Source organism: Hemiscyllium ocellatum, chromosome 21, assembly GCF_020745735.1.
Source record: "Hemiscyllium ocellatum isolate sHemOce1 chromosome 21, sHemOce1.pat.X.cur, whole genome shotgun sequence".
Taxonomy (NCBI): domain Eukaryota; kingdom Metazoa; phylum Chordata; class Chondrichthyes; order Orectolobiformes; family Hemiscylliidae; genus Hemiscyllium; species Hemiscyllium ocellatum.
This window is the reverse complement of record NC_083421.1, coordinates 44,449,667-44,462,646: the sequence shown is the minus strand read 5'-3', so window position 1 is coordinate 44,462,646 and position 12,980 is coordinate 44,449,667. Positions and strand designations below refer to the sequence as shown.

The 12,980-nt window shown below is 39.7% G+C and overlaps 1 protein-coding gene across 1 annotated transcript in view; it reads right to left on the bottom strand.

The window, feature by feature from the left end:
* LOC132825665 (adhesion G-protein coupled receptor D2-like) overlaps positions 1–12,980 on the bottom strand; it is a 145,171-nt gene that overhangs the window by 36,032 nt on the left and 96,159 nt on the right. Inside the window, exons 18-19 of the mRNA XM_060841040.1 lie at positions 10,940–11,055; positions 3,097–3,217 (exon numbers count right to left, since the gene is read on the bottom strand). Of these exons, the coding sequence (XP_060697023.1) occupies positions 3,097–3,217; positions 10,940–11,055 (237 nt within the window). The remainder of the gene's footprint in view (positions 1–3,096; positions 3,218–10,939; positions 11,056–12,980) is intronic.

Genomic DNA, 12,980 nt, shown 5'->3' with positions numbered 1-12,980 from the left:
ACAGCAGATGTCACAACATTGACACCATTACTGCCTGAAGATGAATTTTAGCCAAGATGTTCCAGGCACAAGAGGCTGGTTACAGTGTAGTATACACTGCTAGTATCTGAGGCAAAGTTAGAGGAACTGGCCCAGGTGTGGAAACGGCCCAGGAGCAGTTACAGGAAAAACAATGGGCCTACATCTCAGGACTTAGAGAGGGAAAGATACAGTGATTGTAACAAGGTCAGCCAGGTGAAGTTCATAGAATGCACATTCCTTGATTGAGGCTGTTAATCTGGTCCAATCAGTCTGACAGATTTAAACAAGAGTGTCAGAGATTCTGTTCACTCTAGGAAGTGGCTCTGTACTAGCTGGGTCAGTGTCATGTACTGCGCATGTGTAAATAAAGGCTGACTTGGTGATGAGATACTGGCCTGCGTGGAATTATTTCATATCCTGCTCACACCGCTGATTATGAAGGTCATTAAAAGCCTGTTTGACAGTGTGACAAACACAAAACATCATGGTGATTCCATCTTACTGAACATTCTACTTAAGATAATCAGTCACTTCACTCATTTCCTGAGTTATTAACCAATTTGTGAGATTAGAAAAACCACTTCTCCAGCTTGCCTTCTTTCAAAGGCAGCTGATAGGAAAGCCTGTTATTATCTGTCTGTTGTCATGAGTTTGATTGCAAGAGATACTTGCAAGAGACCAGCATATCTCCTTTGTCTGGATTGGAACAAAAGACAGAAAGCCTGTTTGGCCACATAATGTTTTGGTTCTCAACTTAAAGAGAAGGAAGTAAGGCTGCTTTGGAACTGTTAATATTCAAGCTCAAGAGCTTTCTTTCTGTCCTCCCTGAAAAATAATTTGCACCAGTAAAGCAATACAGGTTATTACAAGCCCAGTTACATGGATGGAGATATGAAGATCATGAAAGAGCATGTTAGATTTCAAATGCTCTCCTTACTACTTTTCCTCCTGCAATTTCTTTCACTTTACTTCCAGCAATCAAATCAAACGGTGATAATAGATCAACCAGATTACCCTGCAAGTTCACATCATTAAATAGCACTCCTTCAAAATTTTTGACACCCATAGATCAGTTTGCATGACATGAAACAGCCAAGAAATACAACAAAGTCAGTCATTTACTTCCGCATTAATATTTTGTGGTGAATGGATTTGTAAAGTTTAACTTCTGCATTATATTGCACTTCCTCCTCCCACATGACAAATATCATGGTGGAAAGTGCATCATGTCATGTAAGGAGTAGGCATGGAGGAGTTACTGAGCCCTGTGCTGTCAAACTGAAAATACAGTCACTAACTCTGGATAGATCACAGATCTCGTCATTTACATTGTACATGTTAATTCAGTTCCTCAAACTGCTAGGTGCAGGAACTCCCCCAGCAAATTATCAGTCAATAATATTGTGTAGTCAACAAAGACTCTTTAAATGAATAGGGTTCTCAAGTCAACACAACTAAGAATAATAAAGTGAACCAAAATTATACGTTTCATCTTTAACAAGAGATGCATTGTCCTTTTAAATTGAGAGAGATTACTTTGTGGGATTAACTCAAGTTTTCCAAATCAGCTTCACTCTTTAACAGTTTGATCCAAATTCAGCTGTAGTTGAAACACTATCAGTATGAGAAGGGAAGTGATTTATTTCTACAGTAGATTTTTTATGGGGACTGAACTGAACGATTTATGGAAAAGACAATTCTCCAAATATTTGGCAATTATTAACAATCTGTCAGATTACTTCAGTTACTTTAACTACTTATCAAAAAAATTCTAGATAAGGTGAAATTCATGAGTTTTAAGCATTTTATGTAATTTGTGTTTCATTTACCAGGATTTCATTTGTCCTATTAATCACTGCACTTTTACACCAGCAAGAGGTCATTGTTTTTGTATTGTCATTCTTTTGGGAATTAATTAGCTTGAATAAAGTAGTTCAATACAGGAAATACTAGGAATTTGTCTTGAGGGCCTGACATCTACAGAGTTGGATGGACTTCTTTAATTGATTTATACAACCAATTACTTTGTGTCAGTGTTTCTTTAAAAATAGTTAACTCTTTCTCATCACGTAATGAAAAGTTTAAGCAGGATCAAAATAATGCATGAAAAATGAATCATGCGCTTAGAAAAGGGCATTTTGTAGCTGAGTCTGTGACTTTGTTCAAGGAAATAATGTGAGAAAAAAGAAGCAAAAGGTCTGCAAGACCTGTACAGTTACAAATTCTTACTTCCCAGAACAGAGGGACCTGCAAGGCAACCCTATAATTGCAGAGAAAAATCGGACAGCAACTTACGACTCACTGGAAAACTGAAATAATATTCCAGGCAACACAAAAATTTTGAAAAACTTACTAGCTTGAACAAAGTTTAGAGTTGTAGTCATCCCGTTTAATACTTACAAAACGTATAACCTCAAAAAGGCTAGATTCTGCTGCTGGCATAAAACCTAGCTTGGCAAAAACACAAAATGGAGGCTCAGATCTTTAGCTCTCAGCATATCTGATTTGCAGCGTTCCTGTTTTTTTTGATGACCTAAATCAATAGTTGTTAAATCAGTTGCTACAAATCAAATGTGTTGACTTATGTGTTCAATTACCTTCCTATCTAGTGAGAATCATACCAGGAAAGGAGTCTTGTTAGTAAGAAGTCTATTTGGGCTCTTAAGTTTTAATCAATTTTCAGCCATTAAAGTCCATTGAAACAGTGATTATTGCATTGCCTGTGTTCAATACTACATCAAATCAAACTTGGCATGCATTCTTCAAAAGATGAAAAAAAGTAAACATTTCAAGATGCAAACTAATGGACTTTCATTTCACAGATATTATATATTCAGTCTATGTCAGAGTTTTTATTGGCTTTTGGACATCTCAGGTTGTGAAAAGCGTAATGTAAGAATAAAATTTTTCCTGATTTGGGAATATGTCAGCCAATTAATCACCACAAGCTGACTTTGTAAGAAACTGATTTAAAAGATTTCTGATACAATTCTTTGAAATATGTCTTCATCTGAATATTTCTTGATGAAAGGAATATATATTCAAATATATACAAAGAAAACTGTGCACGCTTACCTGGAAAGAATTAAGCGCAACAAAGATATATGCAAGGACAATATTGAAATGGACCAAAACCCCACAAAACCAGGTCAGACCCAAAACCGGCAGAAGAATCACTACAGGCTTGATAGCTGTCCTGTAAACGGAAGGAACATTGCAAAGAAAACTGGTTTTTGCACACGGAATAAAGTAAAACATGAAATAAATATAATAATATGGGTAAACAGTTCAACAAAAGTTTGGTGAGGCGGCGGCATATTTTGGGAAATTGTGTTTCCAGTCCAAATTCAATTCAGGCTGCATTACCTGAAGTGGTATTTTGACAAAAAGTTCAAGACTTCACCACCAGCACGGGCAGATGTCATTCAAATGCTACTGAAACATGGGCAATGTTCTGATTAGACAGTTATTTAGAATGCAAAAGCAGAAGTTGCTGGAAAAGCTCAGCAGGTCTGGCAGCATCTGTGCAGAGAAATCAGAGTTAACTTTTCAGATCCGATGACCCTTCCTGAGAACAGGGGTTTCTGAGGAAGGGTCACCAGACCTGCAACTTCTGATTTTGTTTCTGATTCATAGCATCTGCAGTTCTTTTTTTAGTTAAATAAGATGAATCAGTTATTTTGGAACTTGGTTTGCTTAAGAATTATAGACAGACTCCACCAATTTTAAGTTAGTGTAAGGCTTTTTAATAAATTCAATTCAATTTTGTAACACAACACCTTTGCTTTCTTTCTTTTTTGCTAATAAGTCTTCCTTGTTGTTTCCATTTAAATTTTACCATTAACACTGACAATGATGATGTCTTTTCTTGCTGTAAGAATGCAAATTAAGTTTGAGATGAAGAAAGGAAGGTATGAGGAGACAATAAAAGCAGGTACAATTACAACATTTAAAAGGACATTTAGATGATGATATGAATAGAAAGGGTTTGGGGGGATATGGGCCAAGTGCTGGCAAAAGGGACGAGTTTAAGTTAGGATATCTGGTCGGCATGGACAAGTTGGACTGAAGGGTCTATTTCCATGCTGTACATGTCAAAGACTCTAAGTTACTTTTGACAATGACACATTTATTGACAATACACCTGGACGTGTTGGAGAAGGTGTGTGTTCTGCAAGAGCTTGTACCATTTGCTGCTGGATGACCTGCAAATATCTGGAATAGGAATGGCTAAGGAAATGAAGGTTTGTGCAGCATGAAATAAATTGCAATAGACCATGTGCTGTTACTATTCACTGCAAAATATATCAATGATTTTAATGCACTTTTATAATGACCTTCTTGAACTAACAAGTCAAAATGACCTTGATTAAGCTAGCAGTCAGGTCAGAGCTGTGCAGTAAGGTGCCCCTGAATCCAGCAGTAAGTTGAAGATCGTGAATTAAACATTAAATAGAATGTACTCAGATTTATCATAAATCTGCTTTAGGTGTCAGTAAAAGAGAAAGACTTATTCTCTAATTTGATGAGAAAGTTTTGCAATAAAATTAATGTTAAAAAGAGTTGAATTTGGTAAAGGATTAATTTGACAATATGCTTTTGCCTTTCAATTAAAACATAATAAAGGAATTTTTAGCATTCAGCATTGGGTGGAACATCTGAGTGGTGGATTGGTCATCTGTTAGGCATCCAATTAAACTTTAATAATGGTGCTTAATAAATGCAATGTATCAAGTTATTAGAAGTAAGTGATCTAGCTGCTTTTGGCATTACCAATTTAACAATTCTATTGTAACTGATGGGATAAGGACAAAAGCTTGCATTTAGATAGTGCGTTAATGGAGAAAGGTATTCCAAGGTGCTACACAGAAGCATTATGAATCAAAATATGACCCTGAGCCACATTGGAAGATGCAGGGTTAGATGACTGAAAGCATGGACACAGATGTGGTTTCAGACAAAAAGTAGCAAAAATCAACCCAAAGAAGCATAAAATGTAATGGTTGACTAAAAGCTTGGTGCAATATGCTTTAAGAAGATAGGAGAGAAGTGAAGAGATAGCAATAGTTAGAGAAGGAATTCTAGAGTTTAAGGTATGGCTGACCCCAAGGATACAGACCCTCATGGAGAGTTGAGGGAGGTGGGGCTGCACAAGCAGCCAGTGATGGAGGTACATGCAGTCATCAGAGTGTCTGAAGAACTGAAAGAGATTACACCAGTTATAGCACCGGTTTATTGGGGATTTAGGGATGAGGATTTTACATTGAGGGATGAGGAGCCAACACAAATCAGCAAGAGGATGTACGATTTTCAGGGGTTGGAGCACAACAGCAGCTGGAAAGAAAGGTTTTGGATGAACCAAAGTATATGACACAGGAAGGATGTGAAATCAGCCAGGAAAAGATTGAAATAGTCAAGGCTGGAGATATACAAAGACATAGATGAAGGCTCAAGTTGCAGATGGGTCATGGCAGGATGGGGTTAGGCAGTGGGATTGTAGTTAGAGTTGGAATCTTTATGATGGAAACAACTTGAACACAAGGATGACTGTGGTTGAATATGTGAGGTTTCAGCTACAGTGGAATTGTTGATGCTGGATTACAACCAATGTTACCCTGTGTTCCAACTAGTTGCCTGGTCCATATGGGCAAGTGCCACTTGTGGGGTGAAATCCTAGGCTGAATTTGTGAAATTCAGAGTATAACCAAAGTTAAGTAGCATGTGAATGTTTTACATGCTGGTAATAACAATACATTGCTCCTGCAAATTTAGCAGCAGAAATTGGACATGATACAAAGTGAATGGACCAATATTTCAAGTGTTTCCTGCTACAAGCAAGATGCTACACTGGAGTCATATAAATTAGTGTTATTAATAATCTTAGAGCATCAAAAACTATGTGGTAATAATAATGAGTACAGGTTGTTCATCCCTAATCCTACACTCTCTGGGCAGCACCCGTAGTACCGTAGGACTTTCCCTAAGGTAGCTCTGCATTAATCTTTATTGATATTACCCTTTCTTACATTTTGTCCAGTTTGAATACCCTCAATCCTGTCTTGGCGTCCAAATGGAAAATCAGTTATCTACTAGGCATGTTACTCACACAAGTCAAGGTGAGGTCATTACTTTTGATGTGCATTGAATAGGTTTCCCCTCCCATGGTCCAGCAAAGGCCTGGTGCCCAGGCTGCTGGATTTTTTTTCTGGAGGCGGGTACAACCCATGTCAGAGGACAGGGAGAAATTGAGGACTGCAGAATACTGTGCTTTCTCAGCAACACACTATCGACCCTCTATCAGAGGGCAACTAGATATAAAATTAAGAGAGATATCAAGGACATTCCAGAGTATTTGATATAAGTTAACACAATTAAAAGAAAATGCCAAATAACTTAAACTAAACTTATTTCCATTTTCCAAAGTTGCATCCTAAATAACGTTGATGATTGAGTATTTCATAGAACAGTACAGCGCAGTACAGGCCCTTTGGCACTCGATGTTGCGCCGACATGTAAACTATTCTCAGCTTGTCCCCCGACACTATCCCAAAATCATTCATGCGTTTATCTAAGGATTGTTTAAATCTTACATTGAGGGATGAGGAGCCAACACAAATCAGCAAGAGGATGTATGATTTTCAGGGTTTGGGGCACAACCCATGCCCGTACCACTCTCTGTGTAAAGAACTTGCCTTTGACATCTGTCTTAAATCTATCACCCCTCAATTTGTAGTTATGCCCCCTCGTTCCTGAAATTGAACAACCTTTATTGAGGCTTACAAAATCAACTATGCAAGATGGTGCATTATCATCTTAGGAAAAAGACTTTCACTGTCTATCCTATCTAATCCTCTGATCATTTTGCATGTCTCTATCAAATCCCCTCTTAGCCTTCTTCTTGCCTATGAGTACAGGTTCAAGTCTCTCAGTCTTTCCTCAAAAGACCTTCCCTCCAGACCAGGCAACATCCTGGTAAATTTCCTCTGCACCCTTTCCAATGCTTCCACACCCTTCCCGAAATATGGGGGCCAGAACTGTACACAATATTCCAAGTGTGGCCGCACCGTTTTGCATAGTTGCAGCATGACATTGCAGCCCCAGAATTCAATCCCTCTACCAATGAAACCTACCACACACATATGCCGCCTTAACAGCACTTTCCACCTGAATGGATGGTTGATGTTCGAATGAATTATACCTATCAACACAGCTTTCTTTAATTTAGCATCTTCATTCAATAGAAACATATTGCACCTTCTAGAAGCCCAGATTTTGTGATCAATAACATACAATAGCAATTGTCACCCTTTGTGCTTTACGTTACTCAGTGACACAGCATGGACTTTTCATTGATTTGCAGCCATCAGGTTTCTCAAAAAGCATGGCAGTCTCTCCATATGATCTGAGTTCACTGAGAATAAGGCTATCAACAATGTGCTTCCTCATTTCCTGAAATTGAACAACCTTTATTGAGGTTTACAAAATCAACTATGCAAGATGGTGCATTTTGTTCATTGTAAAATCATGCATTTCAAGTGAAAATAAAAAGGTGATGGAAGGATGAGAGAGATAGAAGAGAAATAAAGAAAATATTCAAAATGAATTCAACTTCCAACTATATTCAAAATCAGAAAGAATTAGACTGCACACGTGCTTAAAAATAGCTTTCAGGTGCAGAGACATTTTGGGAATAATTAAAATTTATTGTGCAGTTAAAATATCTCTTACTGTTAAATGGACAAGCCTAAAGATTGCTGGGGTTTTAAGTGGTTAACTAGTAGCTAAGAACTGCTGTTATAGATATATTTCCTTGTCAAGCCTAGCAGTGAAATTCCATCACAGTGCAACTTGAACAGAGGCAGGGTCAGTCAGACAGTACATTCCAAGCTGACATGTTTTGCTGTACATGTGGTCATCATAAATTGCTATCAATTTATCCTGTAAATAAAGGTGACTGCTGTTAGTCTCATTGTTATTCCTACTGCAAAAAAGGATCAATCTGTGATTAACAAATTCAGTAACTAAGATATAGTAAGATGGTCAATGGGCAGAGGAATGGTGTGGAGGTGCTGGTGTTGGACTGGGGTGGACAAAGTCAGAAGTCACATGACACCAGGTTATAGTCTAAACAGGTTTATTTGACATCACAAGCTTTCGGAGCGCTGCTCCTTCATCAGGTGGTCTGACTTCATCTGACGAAGGAGCAGCGCTCTGAGAGTTTGTAATTTCAAATAAACCTGCTTGGACTATAAGTACCTTCATTCCTGATGAAGGGCTTTTGCCCGAAATGTCGATTTTACTGCTCCTTGGATGCTGCCTGAACTGCTGTGCTCTTCCAGCACCACTAATCCAGAACCTGTTTGGACTATAACCTGGTATCATGTGACTTCTGACTTTGCAGAGTTTTTATTTGTGGGTACAGCATCTTAGGCAAATAGCTGAATGTGACAGCAGGTGCTATGTTTATTTATATCTACAATAAGTATATATTGATTAGTGGGCATTGAGTTTTTAATGACAGTATTGCAACAAACTTTGGAAATAACAAGGACACAAACGGGAAACAAAAGAAAATATTGCGAAGTGTCACAAAAGAAGCATGTTACCACACGGAATCGTTGAGTGAAATAGTATAGATATGTTTCAGGAAAGCTGAATAAAAATGCAATGAAAAGGAATTCCAAAGTATGAAGACAGATGAAATAGGGTGGGAAATGGATCATGCAGAACCAATACCAGCACTGACCAACATGGACAAATTGAACTGTGTATTTGGTGCAAAGACAATCCATATTCCTTGCAAGAAATCCCTCTGCATGGAATGTTCTAGGACAATATTGGAAAGTATCAGCATCTGGGAGATCTTTGCAAATATCACGAACACACCTGGAAATGAATGGTAAATGGACCTCACCAGCAATGAGAAAATCACAGAAATGTGTTAATTTGAATTCACAGGAAAAATAAAATCATTTCATTAAATCAATTGAGTAAGAAAAAGCATTTCTGTGAGTCCAGTCAATAAATGAAGCATTAGGCCTCAATACTGAAATAAAAATTCTTGTAATCCTAGTGTGAAACAGCCATGGCAAATAAAATTTTGCAAGAAACAAGGGTCACACTAAATCACGATGAGGAGCAGTAGCAGTGTTAAAATTGGGTAAGACTACAGCGAGAGCTGGGGTGTTAATGCTGGGTAAGACTACAATTACAGCTGAAGTGTTAATGTTGGGTTTGACTACAGTGAGAGTTGAGGTTTTAATATTGGGTAAGACTACAGTGAGAGCTGAAGTGTTAATGTTGGGTAAGACTACTGTGAGAGTTGAAGTTACCACAGTCATTTGCTGTTCAAGTTGAGAATGTCATGGTGAGTTGTGATTAATTCTTGAAAGACCCAAGTGTCTCACTGAATCAAAGCAAATTGAATCATGAAAGCAATATACTGAACCCATCAGAGAAACTAATGGGTCTGTGAGACATTGAAAGAAACAAAGAGTGTCTGAATGAGTCAGAGTGTGAGAATAATGCATGGCTCAGTGACTTAAATGTTCTGTGAATCATTTAGCTGAATATAGACAGAAATATTTCTGTTTCTTGGTCTTTTCCAATTAACAAACAGCCCACTTGGGCTAAATGATGATGAAACGAGTCTAGACGCATACAAAGAGGAAAACTTTCGTGTGTGTGTGTGTGTGTGTGTGTGTGTGTGTAAGAGAGTGTGAGTGAGTGAGTGAGAGACTTATAAGATTCGAAGGTGAAGGGTTCAGCTTGTGAAGTCTCTGGGACTAAAGGTTGAGACACTTGTAGGAACAAGATCATTAGGAAATGTGACCACACATCCACACCGTCACCATTTCATGTAAATATCCTAAGGAAGAGCAGCAGGGAGACTAAAAGAAAGAAAGTGGAGTAGCATTTAAGGAGGATGCACCACACATTCTCAGTTACCCTCAGTTAAATAACTTACAGGTGACACAATAGTTGTACCCTGCCCTGCACCAAGGTCTTCACACAAGTCACCTAACTGCACTGCCCTGTTGCCCAGTGTTTTGACTCTTTGCATTTCCACTGTTATCTTCAAACAAGTCTACACCCATGCTCCGCAAAACCCCTGTGATATTTGTCAGCCCTAAATTCCAACACACATCACTGTTTTTTCGGTTTTGTGCTCCCTGTCATTCCTCTCCACTTCATTATTGGTGCTAGTCCTTTATCCCACTACATTCTTCACTCTGCTGAGCAGATCATAAAGAACGTCAAATCATGTTTCAAACTTCAGCTACTCTGTTTCAGGACTGAAAACTAGCATAAAAAGCTTTTCTTCCGATTTTATGGCCGATATTTTCTGCCCCAGCTCTAGATTTTAGATGTACCAGAAGCATTTCAAGGTTATATTGGACATTGGGCACCTGGGTCAAAATGTAATCAATAAGAATGATATGGAGATGCCGGTATTGGACTGGGGTGTACAAAGTTAAAGATCACACAACACCAGGTTATAGTTCATCAGGTTTAATTGGAAGCTAGTGCTTGGACTAAACCTGGTGTTGTGTGATTTTTAACTAAAATCAATAAGAATGCTTGTGTACATTCACAGTGCACAGAATCAGAACAAGGCACAATTGAGAAGAATATTGGAAATTTATAAGTATGTTTCAATCTGCAGCTTCCTTTGAGACACTTTGTCATGCTTTTAAACATGGCTTTTAATCAACTTGATTTGTATTTGCAGATTAGAATTGATATAGTATATCCTGTCAAAAGCATCAGTACCGTTTCACTAAATGCATTTCTCATTTAAAGTGCAAGTACAGCTTAACTATCCTCAGATTACATAAGGTACATTAACAAAAAATGGATTATCCTTCACCTTGTACTGCTTACAAAAACAACAGATATAAATTTCACAATGACTCACCATATCCGGCACAAAGCGCGTTGTGCCAGGCTGCTATCTGATGCCAACATCATGGAGTGCCGTTGTGAGCTTGCAATTGTGATCATTACCACACGTAAAAGTACAAATGTATTGATCTGTGATTGGAAAAAATAAAAATTGCCCCATTTTACACCTTCTGCAGCTGATAGGTAGCAGATAATGATAATTCGCAGTTAGCGTCTTTAATATAGTGAATTGTTTCAGTTATTATGAACTGTAGAGTGACTCAGATATCTGAAAAAGAAACAAGGTGAAAAGGGAAGGTAATATATCTCGATTGAAAATAGCCCCCCAGCAATTGCATCCAAGTGTAAATGTACATTCAGGATTTTACCCAAAAATAATCAGCTGACCTTGTTAGATTCTATGGTGTTGCTTCCTGAATACAATTAGAATAATCTCCCTGCACATTTGTACAACTACAGGAATGGTTATAATCGACAGGAAGCAAACAGAGCTTCAGGTAATAATGGTCCACACTGTTTCCAATTGAAACTAGACTGCAGAATTATTCCCCCAGTTTCAGCTGGAGTATTGTGTCCAGGTTTGATCATTGCACTTCAGGAAGAATGTGAAGGCATTGGAGAAAGTGCAGAAGAGATTCCTGAGAAAGGCTGCAGGATTGAGAATTTGCTATAACAATGATCGATTGGAGAAGTTGGGACTGTTTTCCTGAGAGAAGAGGAGGCTGAGAGAGATCCAATCAAATTATTCTAAATTAGAAGAAGTCTGGAATAAACAGAGAGAATATATTCCCACTTGTAAAAGGACTGAGAATGGATAGGCACAGATATCAAGTGGTTAAAAAAAAGCAAAAATGATATGAGGATAAACATTTTCACGTAATGGACTAGATTGGGTTGGGATATTTGGGATATGTGGAACAGTCCATCTTCCGCAACTTATGTGGAACAGTCCATCTTCCGCAACTTATGTGGAACAGTCCATCTTCCGCAACTACACTGGCACCACCCCCCACCTTTTCCTCCGCTACATCGATGACTGTATCGGCGCTGCCTCGTGCTCCCACGAGGAGGTTGAACAGTTCATCAACTTTACTAACACCTTCCATCCCGACCTGAAATTCACCTGGACTGTCTCAGACTCCTCCCTCCCCTTCCTAGACCTTTCCATTTCTATCTCGGGCGACCGACTCAACACAGACATCTATTATAAACCGACTGACTCCCACAGCTACCTGGACTACACCTCCTCCCACCCTGCCCCCTGTAAAAACGCCATCCCATATTCCCAATTCCTTCGTCTCCGCCGCATCTGCTCCCAGGAGGACCAATTCCAACACCGCACAACCCAGATGGCCTCCTTCTTCAAGGACCGCAGATTCCCCCAGACGTGATCGACGATGCCCTCCACCGCATCTCCTCCACTTCCCGCTCCTCCGCCCTTGAGCCCCGCTCCTCCAACCGCCACCAAGACAGAACCCCACTGGTTCTCACCTACCACCCCACCAACCTGCGCATACAACGTATTATCCGCCGCCATTTCCGCCACCTCCAAACGGACCCCACCACCAAGGATATATTTCCCTCCCCTCCCCTATCAGCGTTCCGCAAGGACCACTCCCTTCGTGACTCCCTTGTCAGATCCACACCCCCCACCAACCCAACCTCCACCCCCGGCACCTTCCCCTGCAACCGCAGGAAATGTAAAACTTGCGCCCACACCTCCACACTCACTTCCCTCCAAGGCCCCAAGGGATCCTTCCATATCCGCCACAAGTTCACCTGTACCTCCACACACATCATCTATTGCATCCGCTGCACCCGATGTGGCCTCCTCTATATTGGTGAGACAGGCCGCTTACTTGCGGAACGCTTCAGAGAACACCTCTGGGCCGCCCGAACCAACCAACCCAATCACCCCGTGGCTCAACACTTTAACTCCCCCTCCCACTCCACCGAGGACATGCAGGTCCTTGGACTCCTCCACCGGCAGAACACAACTACACGACGGCTGGAGGAGGAGCGCCTCATCTTCCGCCTGGGAACCCTCCAACCAC